Here is a 25,713-nt window from a genome sequence, read left to right as displayed (position 1 = left end):
TTTCTTTGGTTCGACATGAAATATTTTCACAGGAAATCAGTTTCGAGGGGGAAGATACAATTGTAGAAGAGTTTTTCTATGTTAGGTACATTGCAAGAAAAATGTTGCTATAACTAACTGTTTATGGTGTAACCTCCCTATTAGTTTGTGTAATACTTGTAATCTTGGAGTGATTTCATTGATCAATATGTATAGGAGTTACAAAATACTAGTCCTAACAACGTTAAAAATCCAAATGATTAAACATGTGAGAAGATATTATCCTAAATATGTTCTTTATCACACCTACGTAGTCATAGTGGGAGGAGGTCGTATGCTAAGACTTGATTAGAAATATGTAAATAGTTGTCGCGATAGGTCTTTGTGAAGATGTCGGCAAACATATACAGGGAAGGAACATGTAGAATCCGAACTTGACCCAACACAACCTTATCCCGAACAAAGTGAATATCGATCTCAACATGTGTTGGTGTGTTGATGTTGAACCGGCTTGTTAGAAAGGTAGATAGAACTGACATCATCATAATGTACAAGAGAGGCCTGACCGAGAGAGCAATGTAACTCAAGGAGGAGATTATGAAGCCAACAAGACTCAACAACACTAGTGACACCTCAATATTCGGCTTCTGCGCTCGAACGAGAAAGTATCGCCTGACACTTAGATATAAAAGAAATAAGGTTGTTCCCAAGAAAACAACAGTATTCCGAGGTGGAGCGCATGTCGGGATATCCACACCAATCAGCATCAATATAAGTACTCAAATGCATAGAAGTAGAAGGATGTAAGTATAACCCATGATCAATGGCTCCCTGAATATATCGCAGGATCCATTTTAAAGAATCATAGTGAGACTCCGGTGGATCATACATGAAAAGGCAAATATGTTGTACCGCATAAGTTATACCGGGGAGAGTAAAAATGAGGTATTGAATAGCACCTGCAAGACTGTAGTACTTAGTAGGATCCTAGAATTTTGGTCTGGTGTCCACAGAATTAGCCTACAAACACTCGAGGAGTGGAGCATGGAGCAAGTTTACTGGGAGCTGTGGCAGTGAGATTGGAAAAATATAGACACCCGCATGTGGTGATAAAACGAGGTTATGCAAGATAATGCTTGAGCGGGGTAAATGCTTTTGAGAGCATTGGTGGGCAAAATATTAAGAAGATAAGTGGCAGTCTCTAAAGAATACACCCAAAATTAAGATGGAAGGGAGGCATGTATGGCTAAGTAAGGTGCGAATAACATTATTGATGGGCGAATCATGCGTTCAACTTTTCCATTTTGATGATGTGTGAGTACAAGAAAAGAGGAAAACTATGTCATGTTGGACACAAATAATTTGAACGGGGTCATTATCAAATTCACACCCATGGTCACTCTGAAAGGATTTGATGGGTCGTTCAAATTGTGTGAGAACATATTGACAAAAATTCAAAAAGGTTGAATAGGTCTCAGATTTGTATTTCTATGGAATAGTCCACATTTAATGAGCAAAATCATTAAGCAAAACTAAAAAATATTTATAAACATCAGTAATAGTAGGGGTGCTAAATGAGATGAGATAGCTCGCGAGCTACTCCAGATTGACTAGGTCAAAACTCGAATCGAGTGAGCTCGAATCGAACTCGAGCTCAACTCGAGATGTTGGCGAGTCGAGTTGAGCAATTCGGTACTCGAATCAAAAACTCGTGAGAAGCTTGAATAACCAATTATCAATCGTAAAATACTAAATTCAACATTTTTGTACCTTAGGGTTGCTTTTAATATGAGACACTTGCAAGCTACTCAAAATTTACTTGGTCAAAACTCAACTCGGTCAAAATTCGACTCAAGGGAGCTCGACTTAACTCAAGCTCGACTCGAAATTATCACGAATCGAGTTCAGTCAAGCTAGCTCAAAATCGAACTCGGCTCGCATCATTGACAACACTAAGTATTATGAAGAGCAGATGTCCACAAATTCGCATGAATAATGCCAAAACTACAAATAGTATTACTATGAAAATTAGAAAAAGGAAGGCTAAGTTTTCCAAACGTGCTTGAATTACAAAACTGGGAGGTAGGCTCTGTAGTAGATTCTATGCAATTATTGTTCTTAAGAAAGCGTAAAGGATGTGCTCTAGGGTGACCAAGAAGACTCTAGGGGACATGGCCATGAGGGCAGTAGCAAGACAAGTAGTTGGTGGGGGAGCTATGACCGGATAAAGATCGCTCGAACCATTGCATCTCGTCATAATGGTCCCCGTTTTGTGATCCTTCGCAGAAAAACCAAAGGGATATAATTCAATGAAAACTAGATTATCGGAAGTAATTAATTTACGAACCGAAATGAGGTTTTTAATGATTTGAGGAGCTAAGAGGACATCACGTAAGGAAAATGGTGTTATGGGAAGGGTGGTATGACCATTACCCGTAACTGAAATGCGATTACCGTTACCAACAAGAATATGATTAATGACGGCTTACATTAAATAAGGGCAAGAGAGTAACCTAAGTTATGAATCATATGGAAAGTAGCACTTGAATTCATGTACCATCCATCATCAGGGGGTTGCAATTGCATAGTAGAGAATGCATGGTAATTAAGTGGGGGATCATGAGAGGCCCATAAGGTGTTGTATATGCAGCATAAGCTTGAGGTGGGCCTGAAGAGTGGCGCTAGGCAGGCTGTGGGGAATTGGCTTGTTGTGTTACTCTGATACCATACTAGATTGTGTAAAATTCTGTAATAATCTTGGAGTGATTCCATTGATCAATATATATAAGTGTTACAAAATACTAGTCCTAACAACGTTAGGAATCCAAATGTTATAATAATAAATCTATACAAATTATATATCTGAAAACCTGTGAAAAATAATATTATCCTTGATGAATGCGAGCGGTACGAAGATAAGTTGCTGGATCATGAGCTCGTTGAACTTGGGGTTGTGCGACTTTAGTTATGCAACATGAGTAGGTTGTATGAGCTCGTGCTTGACTATCCTTTATGGTCCACTGGATGGACATGTCGTGGATGCGTTTTGTGTGCAAGTAGTGAATGAGGATCGTGATTGAGTGTCTTTAGATGGCAATGCGGCTATAACCATGCTCACATGACCATTATTTCAAGGCACGAAGGCCGTCACGTACTTCTATCAAGAGCGCAAAGTTGGCGTGAAGTACTGAAGTCATTGTTCTTGAACCGTCCCTTCTGGCAGTGTGTGACATAGAGCAACCAAAGCTATGCTGCCTAGTTGAGTAGTTATGTTCTAGTAACCATCTATTTGGATATATAGTGTTTATCTCATTGACGGTAAAATTATGTTCCTTCCTTTAAGCATAATCTCATTTACCCTTTCAGTAACATCTTTCCCATTTTGCCCTTTCGGACAATAATAAGTGTAGATCAAATTAACAAGTACTTTGGGAAGTTAAGCAAAAGACATGTCAAAAGGTAAAATAAAAAAAATAAAAATAAAATTAGTATAAAAATATTTAGATTTATGAATATAAATGCCTTTATTATTTATAATGTTGTTAGTCTAATTTCAATATACATTTCAACATTTTACAATGCAAACTAATAGATAATACTAATCAAATATATTGCATTAGAGATTATAAAAGTATAAAAGGATAACAAAAGAAAACTGCAAAAGTTCATTCACTGCAAAAATTGCAGCTTTTCCTTTTTTACTCTTTAAGACGTGAAAAGATCACCGATCCCATTCATAATTTGAGCCCCCTTACGAAGTAGGAAATTATCTGCAGTAAGTACTATTGGAATTATGTAAGAAAGCTACAAAAATTACTATTGATCATTAACATATGTGAAAATGGTACTATAAATAACTACAAATGGTATACTCCTGATTCTTTGTAACAAATGAAATATGAATATTATATATTTCAATAAAATACTTATTTAGAACTCACCATAATCAAACCAATTGCAAATCGTTCATAAGGTAATTAATATAAACTCTAATCATTAATTGTGACATTTAAACATCTAAACAAAACAAATGTTCAGAAAACGTTGTTACATTTCTAATTATATGGCACTCAGCCATTCTTAAAAACTAAAATAATAAACTTATATTTTTTTATTGTTCCAAATAAATGCTAGGTCAATCTCTTTATTTAGATAATTAAAATCTACCTTTCCCATAATGTTTTAATTTAATGATATCATTAACTACAAATGCTATGAAAATCCTACTTATATTGACATGGTTGAAACAAAAAACTATAACTATTAAGGAAAAGATAATATTTTAACCCAATTTCTCACAAATGATTCCTAGTAAATTGTGTTGAGAACTTATAATAGCTATACTCTTATCATAATTACTCAACCTTGATAAGAGTATGAGAATAGCTATATACTTGAATAAAATTGTGTCATATTCTGAAAGTAATAACTACAATATTCTGAAAGTAATGTTGGTGATGATAGAAATGGGTGTAAATTTTCGGTTAAAATTGATTTAAATGATGTTCAACCAGAAATTGATTTCTGGAATTCTGACATATATTCTTATATGTTTGGTGCGAATCTCCCTCCCTATGAAATGGAAGGTTTCATTAGAATAGTGGAGGAATTAGGGTGTGGATAAAGTGACCATCGTGAAGAAAAACATCTTCGTGGTTCGGTTTAGTTCTATGGAGAAGAGAGACCAGATTTTAGCGAGTAATCTGTAATCTCCTGTTTTTTTGACAATAAGCTAGTAATTCTGAAGAAATGGGATGCTGATTTGGATATTACTAGAGATGAAATTAGGACTATTCCTACCTGGGTACAACTGAAGCTTGACTTTAAGTACTAAGGGGCAAATTATATTTTTAAAATTGATGGTCAGTTGGGGAAGCCTATAAAACTATATCAGGCCACTGCTAAGAGGGAGTTGCTTCAGTTTGCGAGGTTGATGGTTGAGGTTAAAGTCGACCAATCTTTCCTTGATGAGATTGTATTTATAAATGAACAAGATGTAACTATAATTGTGCCAGTTGAGTATGAATGGCAACCTATCCTTTGTATACATTATAAATAAAGGTATTGGGCACATAAACCAGGTGTGTAAGAATAAGATCGGAAAACTGATATGGAGGGTTAAGCCTGTGGTGAATCCACCTGAATCAAGGCAATAACAGCAAGGAGGGGAGTTGTTTCAATCAGGTGAAGCTCCACCTCGCAGAAGATTGGCTAGTTCACCCCCTCCAGAAGTTCAAAAAGATTTTGATATCCTTGAAGAGTAGGTTCCTGATGTAATGGTGATTCATTGTGTAAGTGGGGGGGGGGGGGCTTAGAAATGGTGGCGGTGGCCAGCCTCCACAAGGTGATGGACTATCAGGGGGATTTATAATCCTCTAAAGCAGCTAGTTGTGAAGAAGTTTCTGAATATGAAGGCTGTGGGGATTGTTGGTCTTCTTGAAACCAAAGTGAAGGCTTCAAATATGGGAAGTCTTTATTAGAAATTATTTCGTGTATGGTGTTTTACAGCAAATTCAGCAGAGCATAAGGGAGGCAGATTAACTTTAGCATGGAATACTAATAGTTTTCAATGTAACATTTTGTATGTGAGCAGTCAACTAATTCAGTGTTATGTCCAACCATCTGGTGGTGCTGGTTCTTTCTTTTTTAGTTTGATTTATTCATTCAATCATGGTGTAAGTCGGAAGTTGGTGTGGAAGGATCTTGAAGATTTGTCTCAAAACATTATGGGTCCTTGGATGATTGTGGCTGATTTTAATTGTGTCATATCCCCTGAGGAGAGGATTCGTGCTGTGGTGCGACCCCATGAAACTTTTGATTTACAAAAATGTATGATTGCTTGTGGAATGAGGGACTTGCAGAGCTCAGGGAGTTTGTTTACATGGAATAACAAGCAACATGATGACCACAGAGTCTTCTGTAAACTAGATAGGGTCATGGTTAATGACTCCTAGTTTCTGTACTTTCCTAGTGCAATGGCTCACTTTACGCCTGAAGGGAGATTTGATCACACCCCTATAGTAATAAAGGTGTACCTTAGTATTGAACTAGGGAAACAACATTTCAAATATTATACTATGTGGAGTGGTGCTGCTAATTTTTCAAACATTATTACAGAGTGTTAGAACCCTCAAGTAGCAAGGAGTCATATGTATAAACTGGTGAGCAGGATGAAAAACATAAAATGAACATATTGAATGCTGAAGGTTTTTTTGATCTTCAAGCCATCGGGGTATTTTAGAATCTGATTCAGTGCTAGAAGATGTTGCAAGAACAACCAATGAATACGGGGTTTGGACAAGTTGAGATTGAAGCTGGTGTTTAGTATCAAGCTGTTCATAAACAATATTTTTTCTTTTTGGCTCAGAAGTCAAAAATGAGATGGTGTAAGGAGGGAGATGAAAATACAAAACTTTATCATTAGTCAATCAAATTAAGGAGATTGCATAATACAATTTATGCAATTCATGATGAACATGGGTGCTGGAAAGATAACCTGGAGGAGGTTAATTATGCATTCTTGGCTTATTATAAGAAGTTGTTAGGTTCTGAACTTGTTGATAGAATACCAGTGAAAGATTCTATAATTAGCATGGGTCATGTTCCGAGTGAGGATCAAGCTGGTTTCTTAAATAGGCCTTATACTATTGAGGAAGTCAAGCTGGCTATTTTCTTACTTGGACCAAATGGTTTTAAAGGGTACTTCTTCAGGGATACTTGGAGTATTATTGGAGATGAGATAACTGAGGCAATATTGTCTTTTTTTATTAGTGTAGCTAATCAAGGAGGTAAATGCAACTATTTTAACTTTTAATCCTAAGGTAGCTTGTCCCAGTAACATCAAAGAGTTTATGCCTATTGCTTGTTGCAATGTCCTTTACAAATGCATTATTAATAAAATGATATGCAATAAACTTAAGCATGTTTTACCTGATTTAATCTCTGAAAATCAGGATGCTTTTGTTCATGAAAGGTATATAGTGCATAACATTATTGTTTGCCAAGACCTTGTTAGGCATTATGGAAGGAAGAACATAGGCGCTAGTTGCATTATGAAGCTTGATATGCAAAACGCTTACGTCTCTATAGATTGGAACTTCCTAAATGAGATGCTTAAGGCTCTAAAGTTTCCAGACGATTTTATTCACTTAGTGATAACTTGTGTAAGGACCCTTAGGTTTTCATGGATGATTAATAGCTCTTTAAATGGGTTTTTTTGAGTCTAAGAGGGGTTTAATGCAAGGGGATCCCATTTCTCCCCTCTTTTTTGTGATTTGCATGGAATATATGTCAAGGATTATGAAAACTCTTGAGGTAATGCCTAATTTCAAATATCATCCCAGGTGTAAAGCAATAAAATTATCACATCTGGTGTTTGCTGATGATCTGATTCTCTGCTATGGTGGGGAGTTTCCCTCTGTTCATTTGATCTCATAAGCTTCTAAGCTGTTTTCAGCCTCTTTTGAGCTTTAGATTAACAGTCAAAAGTCAGAGTTCTACACTGCTAGAATGTCAGATGATCTTCTTCACTGAATAAAGGATGTCTCTGGTTTTAGTCACTATAGACTTTCTTTAAAGTATCTTGGGGTTCCCATATGTGCAAAAATAATTTAAACTGTTGAGTGTGGGGTTTTAGTGGAAAAGATGTGTGCCAGAATTGAGGTTTGGAGTAGTAGAAACTTGTCATACACAGGATGGCTGCAATTAATCAATTCAGTACTGTTGAGTATTCATGTTTAATGGGTTCAAATGCTCATTATTCCAAGAACTGTACTGTAAGATATTGAGAAGGTTTGTAGATCATACCTCTACTCTGGGGATTTTTATACTTCTAGAGATGACAATGCCCATTGGGATAATGTTTGTAAACTAAAGTAAGCTGGTGGCTTGGGTAGTAGACATATATTGCAATGGAATGAAGCAGCTTTGGTGAGATATGTTTGGGCTATAACTCGTAAGCAAGATTCTTTGTGGATAAAATGGGTTAATGCAATCTATATTAAGGAAGCTGATTGGTGGAATTATCAAGCTCCACAAACAGAAGTTGGTACTGAAAAAAGATTTGTAAAGCTAAAGAAGAAATTATTTCCAGCAGGAGATAGCTTGTATGCCTAAATTTTCAATTAAAAAAGTGTATGAGAAGCTTACAGGGGCTTATGAACCAGTATATTGGGAAAAGCTCATCTGGAATCGTCTCAGTATACTAAAGCGTAAAATGATTTCTTGGATGACTATGAAGAGAGGTTGTGGACAAAGAGTAGATTGATGCAAGATGGTGTAGTCAAGGGAGATGAATGTCAATTTTGTGTTGATGGGCATGAAACCCACGCTCATTTTTTCTTCCAGTGTAGATATTCTCCATAATGTTTGCAAATCATTAAGAGATGGATTGGATATAATACATCTCATCTTGCCTTTCAGAGACTGATTATTGTTCTTAGAAGGAGCAGAAAGAATGGTTTTCAATACATTGTTATTGCTGCTATGGTGTCTAGACTGTTGTACCAGGTTTGGTGGGCTAGAAATGAAGCGTGCTGGAACGGTGTGGTTTAGAGACTAGAGATAATTGCTAAAAGAGTTCAGAAAATGGTGGTTGATAGAATCTTAGCGTTTTCCCTTACAAATTGTCTGATGCTAATAGATTGTGGCTTGAATCATTGAGATGAAATGATGTATAGCTTTGGCTTTGGCAGTTTTCTTTTGGAACTTGTATAGCTTGTTGTTTCTTGTCTTGCTAGAGGAAATGGTCCAACCTAGTTGGTTCGTTTCTTCTCTAGTATAGACAGTTTCGGTATAGTTATTTTTTGGTGTAAATATAAACTCTTACTTATGAAAAAAATGTCTCATATCCTTAATTATGGTAATAGCGATATTGTAGTATGATTGATAAGGGACAAATTCCATACATGTTATATTGCATTTTCCAACATGACAATTAGGTTTAATTTGTTTTTAAGTTATTTGATGTTTGTGCTCTTTGTCATGTTCGACATGAGGGGAATGTTTGAGCCCCTTTGATGTCCGGCTAAGATTGAGTTGTGTGAAACAATGATCTTATTTTGATGGGAGGATTTCCCTTTTCCTTCATCCACAAAACATATATAGCTTTCAAATAATTTGAAACTATTAAAGTACAGCAAATATCGGTTGATCATGTGAATAATTATGAGACTTCTTCATATGCATACCAAAAAGAGAAATAAACTCAAATGCAACAAAAGCAAGATTAACTTTACAGCCATACATATGACCATAAAAGACCATACAGCATGATACTAGTTACTACTACATTACGGATATATGAAAGGTCATAAAAGGTCAATAATTACGTAAAATTACAAGGGGTTCTTGACTGAGCAGGAAGAGAAAACTACAAATTGTAATTCACTCACAGTTTTGACGTAAAACTTCCATGGAACTAGTGATGCTATTGGGACTATTGACAGATTGATTAGGTCTAATGGTACATGCACCATCTTCTTCGAGTCCTAGATCGCATTTCATCGACATGAGCAGCTGGTTTCGTAGGCAGATGGCTTCATCCCTAAGCCGAGAATTCTCTTGAAGTATTTCGTAGTTAGACTCCATGACAAGATTGAGCTTCTCGGCGAGTTGATGATTTGCAGCAAGAAGTTGTAAAACTTGTGATTGAAGGTTCTCAAGTTGCTTGCGTTTGCGAAGCCTAGATCTTCTAGCTGACTCTCTATTTGATATCATTCTCTTCAGCCTTCTAATTTCTTGCTCCTCGCTTTGCTCCTTATTTGCTTGATCATCAGAACATATTATGGGGTTGATAATGCTGTTATTAGGGCTAGGTGATTGTGTATCAAGTGTAGGGTTTAAAGAGGTTAGGTCATGGAGTGGAAGATAAGAGTGGAGATTTGGTAAGAATTTATTGTGATTTGGTGAAATAATGCAAAATTGGGAGGGATTAATCGTGTCGTTGGGTTGGTTTATTGTGAGAGGAGGTGTTGGGATATGAAACCCTTTATCTTCATCAATTTGATACATTTTTTTTTAGAATTCTTCTTGCAATTTTTCTTAAAGATTTTAAAGGAAATTAATAGGGAAAAGACGGAGGGTTACTCTAATTTTTGGAGCAGAACAGAGAATGACAGATCAATCGAGAGAGAAGGATCCGTAGTGAAGTTAAAATGTATAAGGGGATAATTTATAGACTATAAATTAGAGTCAACATCAAGAGGTTCAATTAAACTTGCCAAAGGAAAATATTGGGGCAAAAAGAAGAGAGTAAATGATTTATCCTTTTAAGAAGAGATCGAATAATTAGTTTCTTAGTGACAAGAACATCAATTTTCATTGATATGTATCTCTACACGGCATTGATGCATTAAGAGACAATAACGTTAAGCATTCAAAAGTGTCATTAGTGCATATATATGTATATGGAAATTATTGCTTAATTTCTTTGTCCCTTGCTTTATCAATATTCTTGAGGTGGGTATCTATATTTCTGTAAGTAGTTTATGAGAGACACAGGAAAGAACGAGTAAGTGCATAAACTTTTGAGAAAATTTGAGAAAATAGTTGAACATCAAAAGAATTTATTGTATGTTTTTTTTTATGTATAGCGATGCATGAGAACAATAATGTAAACGAAAGTCATTTTTAGGTTATGACAATTACTCCGACAATTACACATGCCTTAATAAACTAGTTGATATTCATTTAACATTAGTAGATTTAAAAGCAGCCAAAAAGAAAATTAGTAGATTTCAAAAAGTTCAACATTATTTGACATAAAACTAGTTATTAGGCTCGGGTTATGCTCCGGGTAAGAAAAAAATTCATTTATTAATATAATACTTTATGATAATAACACTAAATACAACTTAGCCTAGTGGTTAAAAATTTAGTATATGTCCTTGAGGTCTCGGGATCTATACTTTGCAATTTCTTTATTTTTTTATTGTACATGGATTACATGAACTAAACTCCCTATGAAAAGCGCCACGTGACACACAGTTTCTTGTTTTCGCACGCCTTTTCAATATATTTGTATAATTTAACTGTGTGATCAAGTAGGAAAATATTAGGATCTACCGTACCGTCATGAGCATATATGTAAATGAATCTCAATATTAGTAGCGGTAATTAGTTGCCATTGTAAAGAAGGTTCATTATGATTAGATCACTCAATTACAATAAGAGAATCTAAAGATCCAATTAATTCAATTGATTAGTTTCACACGATATTCTTTTACTTTTGCAAGACAGCCTAAAGTTTTTTTTCGAAGAAAAAGAAGAAGAAAACATATTAGCTAATTTTGGCAATAACTTTGAAACATCGACATTAGTTGACAGATACTAATAGCATTTATTTTCATCTGATCGAAATTAATAACAATAACATGCGATGAAGGGTGAATGTGTCATATAACTAATTAAGTATTTTAGGGCCCTTTTCTCTTTACCTGACTTTTACTAAAATGAAATTATTATATTGTTTGAAACTCATAAATACTTATATATAGTTACTAATTTTTGGTTAAATCTGATTTTCACTAATGATTTTTCCCCACTAGAACTGATTCTTCAAAGTTGATGACAACATGGATATCTTGTACCGTATATCATAGCTTCACATTAATTACGATTTACGAGCATATTTCTTTCTGAGAAGGTACAAGTAAAAATTAGGGGACTCTTCTATCAAAGGAAGATAAATTTTTTATTAGAATGGACATCAATATTATCTTGCGACTTTAATAGTAAGTAAAATTGCCCTCAACACTGTTAACTATCGCGCGGGTGCACCAAACACCACCAACTTTAACTAGTAGCTAAAATATCAAAAACTATTGGCCTGGTATAGCGAGTGTCATAAATAACGCTGGAGCTAACTCTTCTTGCTGATGGCGGAGAACCCTTGTTAATATCTTTTCCATTTCCCCGTTTTTATTTCAATTATCCTATTTTCTCATTGATTAGAAGTTTAAGTTACGTGAACATGTGTCAAAAAACGTTGGTTTCGGCGCAATTTATGACAGTCACTGCATCGTACATGCCAATAATTTGTTGTGTTTTGACTACTAGCTAGTTAATGTTGGTGGCGTAGGGTGCCCCCGCGACCCCGCGTCATAATTTGTGTTGTTGAGACCAATTATGCCTTAATATTATGACCAAATTTAGAAAGTTTAGTGGAGACTTGATTTTTTTTAAAAGGTAAGATGAAGTCCCTTGCAAAGAAGGTGGGAAATTGGGGATCCTCCTTGCAAGGGGTAAGACTTGATCCCTTGACCTCTGGGATCGAAGGTGATGTCAATACCACTAGGCTATCACCTGCTGCTCTTAAGTGGAGACTTGACTAGATTTTTGTTAAACCTTGACTGAAATTGATTAGATTGAACGTGGAGATAATATGGCGAATATCAGCCTTTATGAGTTGGATACTACAACGGCATTAATATAGCCTCGAAGGATCTTCATCAACACAAGATTGTCACCTTCAATAATAAGGTTGTCACCTTCGATAATAAGGGGAGATACCCATTTCTTTAGCCATGAGAAATCCATTACAACATGCAGCTAGCTGCTTCAACAAACGGGTGGGGTTCGAGACATCTATTTTGTAATCTTTTGCTTTGATAAGTGATCTCTGATGGCGGTTCCAGCGGATATCGACAAGTTGCTAGTGGAACCATCAAAATTATATTTCGTGTCATCATCCTCATTTAATAATATTTTATTCACGTCTTTTATCATATAGTTAAAAAAAAGAATTGTTGATATGAAAATTTGAACACACAACCTCAAGTCTGAAAGAAAAAAAATTCAACCATTACTCCACCATATCATGATTGCTTTTTCAATCAAAATTAATGATGACATATGAATAGAAAACTTTTGAAATACATATAATAAATTAGATGAATTTTTTAAATGAGTATGAGATGACTTATATGATTATTACTCTCTCCGTCCCAAAATATAGTTCCATTTCTCTTTTTTCGCAATAATTTATGCAAGTAGAATCTAAGAGGGATAATAAAGATTTTTTTGTTTATTTAAATAAATGTTGTATAAGAAAAGATGATTTTAGGAGAGAGAATGGAGAATAATTGGTGAAAGAGCATTAATTGTAACATGTTGGTTGAATAAACAAAGGAAAAAACAAAAATCAAGAATCAAATAAATGATGGACATGGTTTTTCTAGACAAATTACGAAAAAAATGTGGAACTAAATATGAAATTGGAAATTATATTTTGAGACACCCAAATTGAAAATGGGAACTATATTTTAGGACGAAGAGAGTATTAAATTGTAGCTTAGAGAAAACCCGGGGCATCGCCTGGGCCTAAATACTAGTAATGTGGAAAAGGCGTGCTAAGGAATTGTGTGCCACGTGACATTCTTTTCAACTTTCTAATGCAAATGTAATGTATCAAACATGTGATATTTGAAATGAAAAATAAGAGTTTAACCATTAAGACACTATGACTTTATTGTCTGATATACATATAATGTTTCAAATATAATATGATAATGTTTTGTAATAATTATACTTACTGTCAAAAATAATAATTATACTTAACTAAAAAAGACTTAAATAAGTATATGTACATCTCTAACACTATTATTACTTCGCTGTCTTATTGTCTTACCACAATTCTTTTTAATATATTATCTTTACACTCAAACAATTTTTTTTACTTATTACGTCGTGACGTGAATTTTTCAATCTCTTAATGGACAAGAAATACGAAATATAGCTAAATAAATTATGAAAGTTAAGAATAATAATATATTGTTTATTGCGTAACTGACCTGAGGCATCGTTAGAGGAAAAAAAAATAATTTTCATGATAAAGAACCGCATAATTGGTTTTCTAATCTTACTTATATGCTTATGTTTGATTGCGAACAAGAGAGATTAGTGACATTCTCTTTTCCATTTATAGAAATACTTTTACCTTGGGCTAATTTTCCTTCTAAATTCGATAAGCCTTCATGCAACTTAATATTAAATGCCAATAAAACAATCATATCAGGAGGAGAAATGTAGGTTCAGCTACTCTATCTATAACTTTAAAATATCAAGCTAATGAAGTTCGCTCAAATGTGTAATTTTAGAAAATGTAAAGTTTAGATTGAAGGCAAAAGTTTATAATTGTTATTGATAGTACAATAATAAGCCTAATTAGGATAGGCTTAGGATAGGAATAGGAGATAAGAAAAACTTCCGTAACCCAATAAACTATTTTCATTATCTCTACACCCCCTAAGGTAGTGGAGCATGGTCACATATTAACACATGATATGTTCACAAGTATTATGAGTAGTTAGAAAGAACAATAAACATAAAGAACCAATAAAATAATAGGATAAACACTTCAAAGCTGAAAAATTATTCAGTCTTCAAGTAATAGAAATATATGATTAGAATCAAATGGGTAACTAGACATTAATGGAAGCGGCATTATATTGTAATGGTAAGAACTTTAAAATGCATCAACTATAACTTTATAAGGACATTTAAGGAAAAAGAAACATAATAGAGATAGGCATTGTTTTGGTGACCTTTATTTGTCCTTTAAAAAACATCATTTTTGGAAATATTAGGTTGTTACTCGAGGTCTTTTCTCACTTTTGAGCTGCATGCACCAAGTTATAGTTCACCTTTTGCCTTTTTTTTATCTTATGAGGATTGCATTAATATCAATGTGTTGTCCTTTACCAATTAGTGTATAACATTAATATGCACAAGGGAGGTTTAAATAGTGGATGGGATCATGAGAAGGTGTGATCTATGCATAACCTCAGCTATAGCATATTGGTTGTGGCCAGCGTGCGGGCTAGGTTAAGTTAAGTCGGAATTTGAAGCGGGAATTGAATATAATACATTAATAAGAAATTCTTGGTTAATCCTATTACACCATACTGTTAGGGAAAATAGAAATGAACCAGGGTAACAAGATGAACAATCTTCTAGGAGTGGAACACTTTCTTAAAAGTAATATTCCGACCCTAATTGTAAAGCACGGGTTTCACGTAATTCACCTTCGAGATACAAAGAAGAAAACAATAGTGGTCACGCTTACTATGAAAACTATTAATTGAAAATGAGTTTGTGAGATTTTGTAGAGATGAAGAATTTCTGATTTTAATCTTTAGAGTTTGTATGCAAAAGAAAGAAATATTTTTCTCAACACCTTCATCATATGAGAGATTTCATATTTAAAACACTGCTATACTGTTTCAGAAAATCCGAAACAATACATCGACAAACCGTAAAAATACGCGAAAAAACGCAAAGAACAACCAAGTCAGGAACATCGTCGCGAGCTGGGCCGAACCCAACAGGTCGCGAGGGGCGACCCTGGTCGCGAGCCACGACCAGCTTCCTGCCTCTTTACACAAATTCTGCAGCACCATGTCGCGGGGTGTGTATCAGCTCGCAAGGTGCAAGCAAGCATGCTGCTACCCACTGCTCGCAAGCATATGACGTTGAAGTATGCAAAGCCATGCAATTCAACATTCCTCGCAAGCACAACTAACATATAGCATATTATATTACATGTATTATTCGAGTAACAACACCATAACCAAGTAACTCAAACAATATATGATGAAATAAACTAACTTTATACTCTAAATCTCTAACAATCCTCCCCTATTTAGAGTATACAAAAATAGTTATGCACAAACATCATCATAACAAAACAACCTCATGCATAAATGAAAGTGTACAAATTAAAGACTTGAACTTCCACTTAGTATAACACACATTCCAAGCATTCGTATCCAAATGGTGTCGATAGACGATTGAACCATTAGCAATACATAATGAAAATTGAAGATATTACACACACAAGATTAACTACTCATTTTCAATATATACTTGACACTAATTAGCCATGTGTCCATATCAATTCATAAGTGCATCAAAGCTATGCCTCACTAGCTCCTTGAAGCGTCCAAACTTCGCACTTACATAGGTAGATCTCTTAGAAAAGCATGCTCCTGTGACAAAGCACAATGTCAAGGGACCTATTAAGATTAAACAACCTCTTAAACCATCACATATTTAAAGAACTTTACCCTGGATGATTATATAAGTTCTTTCAATCATCAAATAAGGAAATTAATCTTATTGAACTCAAGACCCAATGTCTTATTGGGCGTTAAGTTAAGATTATCTTAATCGTGATTTCCAAAAGGCACCAATCCTAAACCGATTGCCATCCTATTTACCGTATCTCTAGCTAGCGCCTTTGTGAAACAATATGCTAGATTATACGTAGTTCTTACATAGTCAACAGTGATAACACTATCTTTGATAAGTCCTTGGACATAACTATGTCTGACACCAATGTGTCTTGACTTACCATTATACACTTGACTATAAGCTCTTGCCAATGTTGCATCACTATCATAAAGTATAGCAATAGGTGATATTGGTTTTGGCGACAAAGATATCTCAAACATGAGATTCCTTAACCACTCGACTTCTTTGCTTGCCGATGACAGAGTTATAAACTCCGATGTCATTGAAGAATCTGCATAATGCAAGTTTATTTCTTGGAAGCCCAATATATTGCACCTCCCCCAAGGAGGAATTCCCATCCACTTGCGGAGGAATGATCTTCTCTATTAGAGATCCAACTTGCATCCGAATACCCTTCTAAAACCGAAGAATATCCGCTATAGGACAAACTATAGTCGATGGTTTTCCTTAAATACTTTAACACTCGACGAATAGATTGTCAATGTTCCATACTAGGATTACTAGTATACCTACTCAATTTCCCTACTGCAAACACGATATCCGGCCTAGTACTCGTCATAGCATACGTCAATCAACTTATAACCCTCGCATACTCAGGTTGAGACACAGCATTGCCATCATTTGGCAATAATTTTTCACTTGGATCCATAGGATATGAAACAAAAGAGAAATCACTAATTACACTAGTGAAAAAATAAGGAAGGGCTGCGCTAAAAAAGGCCCTTAGGGCTGCGTATTTTGACAGCAGCAGCCCTTTCCATAGCAGCCCTTCACTTTGTAATTAGGGTTGCGCTTTTCAATCCCAGCCCTTCACGTGTAAAAGGGCTGCGTTTTTACCAAAAAACGCAGCCCTTCACGTTCAAAAGGGCTGCATTTTTGAACTAAAAATGCAGCCCTTCTACAAGTGAAAGGTTGCGTTTTTAGTTTGAAAACGCAGCCTTTTTAGACCCAAAAAAAAAATTGAAATAATGTAGTTTGATAAAGCAGCAGCAACAACCAACGGCGTGTAAATGCAATTTAATAAAACTTCAATCCAGAATTGAAATTCAAATTTAGATTTTTATTGATTCTGATGAATATCATACAAGCAAAATAATGTAATATACAACTGAAATCTTTAATCTTGAAATGCTAACTTGAACTTCAGCTTCTAACTTTAACTTGAACTTCCATCTTCAACCTAAATCTGTAAAACCCAAAATCAGAACAGAAGCAATGAACCCAAAAAATTCAGAAGATGGAGAGTATTTTTAAGAAGGAAAAAAATTCCACAAATTTAAAACGAACGAAAATGAACAAAAATAAAAAACGAACGGAAATACAAAAGAGAAAAATTATAAATATGAAATTACATGAATTAATGAAAACAAACATCAAGAAATTATAGATCTGAAAAACGAAAAATCATCACTTGATTTCGACACGCCGCAGATTCATAATAATCATCCAATGCCCATTGATATTTAGACTGATTCAACCCCAACCAATTCGCCATATACTCATCTACACTCGCATGCCCCCCCCCCCAACAAAAAAAAAACCCAGAAAACAAAATGTTAGTACTAATAAAGTGAACAAGCAAAGAATCCAAAAGAAGGGTGTGGGGGGAAAAAAGGTACCATTTTGAACTTTAGAAATGGCTTCCCAGAGAAAAGCGAATCGGTCATACGCCGGTTCAAGATTTACCGGAGGAGGTTGAACCGGCGGTGGAGATTTAACGGCGATTTTTAGAGATTAAATATGTCGACAATCAAGTGTGAAGAGTGTTGAGATTGAAATCGAAAATTCAAAATTGAAAAGTTAGGGATCTGAAAAGTTAGAGAGAAAGTGTATGTGTGTGAGAGAGAGGAGATCTGCTGTATCAAAAGGAGGGAGGAAGGAGGGTGAGAAGGAATAACATGAGATAAGAGAGAATGAGGAGAGAGAATTTAATTGTGCTTATAGGGCTGTGTTTTTTAAAAACCGCAGCCCTGGCCTATAAGTCATAAAGGGCTGCGTTTTTTAAAAAACCGCAGCCCTTCACTAAAAGGGATGCGGTTTTCTTTAAAAACGCAACCCTTCATAAAAGAAGGGCTGCGTTTTATAGAAAACGCAGCGCAACCTTCCTTTTTTTTCCCCTAGTGTAACATTAAACTTCTTGAGCACTTTCTCAATATAATGAGACTGTGACAAGATCAATTTTCCATTGTCTCTCTTAATTCTTATACCTAAGATGACATCCGCCTCCCCTAAATCTTTCATGGAGAACTGTGAAGCTAAAAAAGATTTTGTCCACTCAACTTGTGACAAATCCGTTCTAAATATCAACATGTCATCTACATATAGACAAATCATGACACCATTACCGTTGTCATCAAATTTGCTATAAACACGCACACTTTGTCTGAATTATTCAATTTGAAACCATTAGACAACACAACCTCATCAAACTTTTGATGCCATTGCTTAGATGCTTGTTTTAGCCCACACAAAGATCTAATAAACTTGCATACTTTATGCTCTTGACCTTTCACGACAAACCCTTCCGGTTGTCGCATGTAAACCTCTTCCTCTAATTCTCCATTCAAGAACGCCGTATTGACATCTATTTGATGGATCACCAGCTTATAAATAGCCGCAAGAGCTATTAATAAGCTTATAGTGGAGATTTTAGCAACGGGTGCATATGTATCGAAATAGTCAATACCCGATTTTTGTGAGAAACCTTGAGCCACTAAACGGGCTTTGAACTTATCAATAGTTCCGGCCATCTACTTTCATTTTGTTTTTGAAAATCCATTTACACCCAATTGGTTTACACTTAGGAGGTAAATCAGCTAGAACCCAAGTGTTATTTCCTATGATAGAATCCATCTCATCATCAATTGCCTCTTTCCAAAAAGCAGCATCTTAAACCTCATAGCCTCATTATTAAACGTTAACGATCCTCTTCCACATTAAATATATATGAGAACTTAGTCACTATGGAACTCCTTGATCCTTCAACCAAATATACATAAAAGTCCGGGCCGAAAGATTTCTCGTTTCTCGCCCCTTTACTTCTCCTAGGTTGTGATGATGTTGATGCAACATTCTCATCAAGAGTTTGTTCATCAACTTTTTGATCAATGTTAGTTTGATCAAGTATAACTCCTTGATCAATGTTGCTTTGATCAAATTCTTGAACATTGGTATTAGGAGTAATATCCTTTGGTCTAGGAATTGATGAATATTTATTTTCATCAAAAATTGCATCTCTTGACTCCACAAAGTGTGAATTGACCAAAAGTCATTTTGTTCTATAACATAGAACCTATAGGATATGCTATGAAGAGCATACCCTATAAAGATGCACTCAACTCCCCTTTCACCCAACTTTTTACGTTTGGGTTCCGGCACTTTTACAATGGCCCGACATCCCCAAACTTTGAGATAACTCAAGTTTGGTTTTCTTTTATACCAAAGTTCATAGGGGTAACCTCGTTCTTTTTCATTGGAACTCGTTTAAAATATGACAAGCTGTTAACATAGCTTCACCCAAAAACCATCATTAAACCTGAATAGATAACATCGAATTTACCATTTCTTGCAAAGTTCATTCTTTCTTTCGGCTATACCATTTTGTTGTGGTGTATAAGCGCTGTGTTTCATGTATAATGCCATTGATTGAAAATAACTTGGGTCATAGAATTCACCACCCCTATCGGTTCTAAATCTTTTAATTTGTCACTTAGTTGCAATTCAACTTCATTTTTATAGATATTAAACTTATTAAGGGCTTCATCCTTAGTAAAGAACAAGTATACATAACAAAACCGAGAATAATCATCAATAAAAGTTATCATGTATTTCTTGCTCCCTAAGGAAGGAGTGCTATGAAAATCACATAAATCAATATGCACCAAATCAAGCAAAGAAGTATCCTTTTCCACATTGTTTGGAAAGGATTTTCTGTTATCTTTGTTAACACATGTTCTACACTTCTCTATACTTGGATCAAAAGAGGAATCAAATCATGTTTAGACATTGAATAACAATTCTTATATAACATGACCAAGTCTATTATGCCATAGAGAAGAATTGTCATTAACAACAAACAAAGTATCTTTCAAAGCATTTGAAATACTAAGTTTAAACATACTATTACAAAGATAACCAAGTCCACAAATGTTCCACCCTTATAAAATATAAATTTATCAGCTTCAAACACCATTTTAAATCCTAATCGATTAAGGTAGCACCGGAGACTAAATTTCTCCTAAGTTACAGAGCATACAATACATCTCTTAAAATAAGAGGCTTTCCGGAACTAAACACTAATTCTACTTGTCCTACACCTAGAACTTTAGCCGTAGAATCATTGCCCATGTAAAGAACTTCTCCATTCTCAACCTCCTTGAAAGTCTTGAATAGAGACCGCTCCTTGCATACATGTCTTGATGCTCCCGAATCGATCCACCATGAACAATCATCCTGTACACAAAAGATTTCAGAAATCATACACACAAAATTCAGATTTGAATTAAGTGAAACTTGTGTACTCATACCTTGCTTGGCATGGGTTTGGCTTGACTCGCATTCCCACCATTCTTTTTGTTCATCTTCTTCTTCCAAATGGTGCAATCCTTCTTGAAATGACCGAGCTTTCCACATTTCTAACAACCTCGTTAAGCACCTCCACCAAACTTAGGCTTCTTCCCATTGTTGCCTTTGGTGAAATGGTTAGCCCTCTTCTTAAGATTAGAAGACTCCTTTGATTTACCATCCTCCACCATGTTAACGGTGGAAGAATTAGGATTGACATCTTGGACCCGAATGCCATCTTCAATCCGAAGATGAGCACGTAATTGTTAAACATTCATATCATCTTTCTTATGCTTAAGAGTATTTCTAATATCCTTCCAACCGGGTGGTAATTTGTCAATTATAGAGGAAACAACAAAGGTCTCATCCATCACAATGTTGTGTTGCTTAAAACTCCCTAAGATTCTTTGAATTTCATGGAATTGCTCCATTACCCCTAGAGTCTACCATTTTAAAAGCATTGAAATTACTAACAAGAAATTTCTTATTAGAAGCATGTTCGGCCATGTATTTACATTCTAGTTCATTCCCAAGAATCTTAGCGGATTCAAGAAATTGATAAATATCAAACAAAGCATCGGACATACAGTTAAGGAAGTGGCCACGAGTACATATATAGTCATCATTCTCCCATTTGTTTCTCCTCCGAATTTCTTCAACAATTTCATTTTCCACTTCCTCGGGTTTGGGAGTGCACAAAACATAGTGAGAAGGAAATGCATCTTCTTCTGCCATCTTCTAAATCCAACACCTTTGAACTTGTCAAGTTTGTGAAAATTTGCACACATTTCACGAATTGTTGTCATCTTGCAAGTATATTACTTTTTGATTGTTAGGGAAAATAGAAATGAACAAGGGTCACAAGATGAACAATCTTCTAGGCATGGATCACTTTCCCAAAAGTAATATTCCGACCCTAATCGTAAAACACAGGTTTCACGGAATTCACGTTCGAGATACAAAGAAGAAAACAATAGTGGTCATGCTTACTATGAACATTATTAATTGAAAATGAGTTTATGAGATTTTGTAGAGATGAAGAATTTCTGATTTTAATCTTTAGAGTTTGTATGCAAAAGAAAGAAATAGTTTTCTTAACCTTCATCATATGAGAGATTTCATATTTATAACACTGCTATACTATTTTAGAAAATCCGAAACAATACATTGACAAACCATCAAAATACGCGAAATAACGCAAAGAACAACCAAGTCAGGAACGACATCGTCGCGAGTCGCGAGCTGGGCCGAACCCAGCAGGTCGCGAGGGGTGACCCTGGTCGCGACCCACGACGAACTTCCTGCAAATTCTGTAGCACCATGTCGCGGGGTGTGTATCAGCTCGCGGGGGGCGAGCAAGCATGTTGCTGCCCACTGCTCGCAAGCATATGACGTTGAAGTATGCAAATCTATGCAATTCAACATTCCTTGCAAACACGACTAAGATATAGCATATTATATTACATATATTATTTGAGTAACGACATCATAATCAAGTAACTCAAATAATATATCATGAAATAAACTAACTTTATACTCTAAATCTCCAACACATACCGTAAATTATGGTATAACAACTCATTGTGGGAAATCAATTTCTTCTCTACCTCTCCATCTCTCTCTTTTCCTTCATTCCTCTCCTCCACAACCAACATTGATCAAACCCAAACTATTGAATTTTCTCTCTCTACCTCACTCCAAATCCCACCCAAATCATGAAATTTTACTTTTAATTGCAACAAATTAAACAAGTTCCAAGTTTCTCAAAACAACAAGAAATACAAAAGTTTTCGTGCAACTCAAATAATTAATCCACCACTTTTACAAAATCAAACCCTCGCGATATAGTCGACGTTCTCCTTTCTCAACCGCCTTCATTCTCTACTACCTTATATATCCCTGCTGTAATTCCCCGTAAATTTATGAATTTTATAAATATATATTTTAATGTATATATATATATATATATATATATATATATATATATTATATAATATATATATATATATATATATATATTATATATATATATATATATATATATATATATTAGTATATATATATATTAGTATGTTTTAGAATTTATATAATTTATTTCTTCAAAGCATGACTATTTAAAAGTCAAAGGAATTATTTTAATGATTTGAAAAAGTTAAATATTTTAGTTAGTCATACTTTGAACTATATTTGAAAAGCTTTAAAGGTTGTCAAAAGAATTTTTAAATTGGGTTTGAGGAACCCAACCACCCAACTCATTAATTCTTAAACATTTGTTTTACCCCAATCAACTTTTCTTAAAGGGGAAAACTATATAAACTCCCAAAACTCCAAATTTCCCACACTTTATTTTTCTCTCTCTTCCCTCCTCACTTTCACCCTCCTCTTCTATTTCTTTCTCTCTATCTCTTCCTCTTCGGCCTTCGCTTCTCCTTGCCGTTTGTCGACCACATCCGACCGCCGGCAGCCCACTGCCGCACCGCCTGTCCCACTGCCACCTAATGCTGCGCGTCCATCTGCTCCTCTTCTTTGTTGGTTATTTCTTCATGCTCAAGTTTTATGTTAATGCAAAGTTTGTATTTTTAAGGGTTTGTTTCAATATGATTATGTATAAAAGTTATAGTTTGATGATTTAATTATCAATCTAAGCTTATATAATTTATGTAATAAAGTAATTAAATTTCAAATTTACTTATTAAGTTAGAATTGCGATTTTAATTATCAAAGCATGGATTTTTAGGGTTTTATGAGTTGCAAAAATCATAATATTATATTATAGTTTATGAAATTGAGTATTCTTATGACTCTAAGTATGTTTAAAAAGAGTATTAGTATATAATATGTTGCTGAAAATTTAAAAAGGGTATTACTGATGGATTTTCAAAGCATCATCTCGTTTAGGAGTTCATCAGATCATCCTTTTCCCGTATTTTGAAAAGTATGTTTCTTAAACCCACTTTACTTCTATTTATTCGATAATTAAGTTCTAATTGTTCTATGATTGATACTATATTTCCTTGTCGTTATACCTTTCCTTGGGCACTGATTGCGATATTTTGTCAACTAACCAAATCTACCACTTTGATTATTTATGTCGACAACCACCATGCTCCTTACTACTCAAATGATTGTTAAATAGGTAGCCTAACCGAAACTAAATATATACGTACTTATTAATATTACATGATCTTATAATGATGTATTGATGTAGTGGGATGAAGAAAACTATCGGACGAAGACTTGCAGTAGCAAAAGCTCCTATTTGGGTATATCAGTCGAGGTAATATGAGTAATTTGCTTGTCCATATATATAGAAACATTTTCGCTACATACTTATATACAACTAACATGAATGTCTTTCAATGCATGTTTTGTCCTTCACTTTTCAAAAAAATACATCCACTTGCCCTTAATGACTAACGACGTTAACGTCCGTTAGTCATTAACCCCTAATCCCCTCCTAAACCTATTTAACTAACCTAAACCCTAACCCCCTCTGGCCTAATTAACCCTAAACCCTATCCTAATCCCCTTTCTAACCCTAATTAACCCTAAACCTACCCTACCCCTTCCCCCCACCCCACCCGCAACCCTCTCCCCTTTCCCCGGCAGCCCCACCCTCCTCTCCCCTCCTCCGTAGCCAACACACCGTGAAGCCAACTCCACCACACTAGTGAAACCTGACACCAACACACCAACAAAACTCAGCAATAGTGACATAAGTACCACCGTGCGATAGTCAGCAGCATGGAAACTCGTATCGTCGTTGCTAGAAGCAGAGAAAATCTCCTCGGCCTCCTCGTCACCTTCAACATCTCTCTCCCTCCACCTCGCCGGAAGCTGGGAGGATTGTGGGACTGCGGGGAAAGGGGGAGGGGAGGGGGTTGCGGGACTGCATGGAAGGGGATAAGGAGGAAAGCTACGGGGGGTGGTGGGGATGGGGGTTGCTGGGATGGGGCGACTGAATCCTCAAACTCAAGTGTGGGGGAAGGGGAGGGAGGGTTGTGGGTCACCGAGGGAAGGGGATGGGCGGCTGCATGTATGGAGGGGGGTTGCTGGGGTGGGGAGACTGAATCCTAGCTCGAACTCAAGTGTGGGGGAAGGGGATGGAGGGTTGTGGGTCACCGTAGGAAGGGGATGGGCGGCTACAGGTGGGGATGGGGGCAAGGTGGGGTGGTGGTGGTGAGGGGGTGGTCGGGGAGGGGTGGTGGTTGGGTGGTTAGGGTTAGGGTTAGGATATTAGGGTTAGGGTTAGGATTTAGATTAGTTAATTAGGGTTAAAATTGAATTAGGGGTTAATGACTAACGGATGTTAACGTCGTTAGTCATTAAGCGCAATTGGATATATTTTTTGAAAAGTGAGGATATATGGAGAATTTGGAAACTTGAAAGAGTATATGGTGCAAAAAAAATTTGTCAAGGGTATATGGTGAAATAACCGAAAAAGATAGGCACAATATTTTAGGACACTCGAAAAGGAATGTGAGCACTATATTATGGGACGGAGGGAATATTATTTCTACAAAGATTCAGAATAGGAACAACATATTGAAATTTTCCAATGAGAAATACATGAACAACAACAAAAATAAACGGTGAGATTAGTTTCTTTTTTGTTTCATAAAGTGTGTAAGAACATGTTTTCTTGTTATAAAAAAAAAAAAAAAGCCCATGGGCAATTGTTTTTGTGAGATATAGACTTGTTGAATGGAATAACCTCCACTCGTGGGGTTGCTTCCATTTCCAATGATTTTGAGAACATAGAAAAATTAAGGACATCCATCCATGGGAAGTCTGGCCTAATAATATTCTCTTTAAATAATGTACTAAATCAAAGATTATCAATGTTGAAGATTATTATTTTTACACAAACCACAAGACAGACAGGCTATAAACATTACATGCTACACCAGTAACATAGAA

The 25,713-nt window shown here is 35.5% G+C and overlaps 1 protein-coding gene across 1 annotated transcript; it reads right to left on the bottom strand.

Moving 5' to 3' along the window:
- Nucleotides 1-9,363: 9,363 nt before the first annotated feature.
- On the bottom strand, nt 9,364-10,008 carry LOC104900999 (bZIP transcription factor RISBZ5). The gene has a single exon (XM_010688542.4). It carries the CDS (start codon nt 9,988-9,990, stop codon nt 9,364-9,366), a length of 627 nt encoding a protein of 208 aa, XP_010686844.3. The 5' UTR covers nt 9,991-10,008.
- Nucleotides 10,009-25,713: the final 15,705 nt, after the last annotated feature.

The sequence above is a fragment of the Beta vulgaris genome, chromosome 8 (assembly GCF_026745355.1).
Source record: "Beta vulgaris subsp. vulgaris cultivar EL10 chromosome 8, EL10.2, whole genome shotgun sequence".
In the NCBI taxonomy this organism is placed as follows: Eukaryota; Viridiplantae; Streptophyta; class Magnoliopsida; order Caryophyllales; family Amaranthaceae; genus Beta; species Beta vulgaris.
Note: the sequence above shows the minus strand (reverse complement) of the source record. Positions and strands in the feature narration are given on the sequence as shown.

Bases quoted from the DNA above. Each gene is read 5' to 3' on its own strand.
- LOC104900999 (XM_010688542.4), bottom strand. From the start codon at position 9,990: ATGTATCAAATTGATGAAGATAAAGGGTTTCATATCCCAACACCTCCT.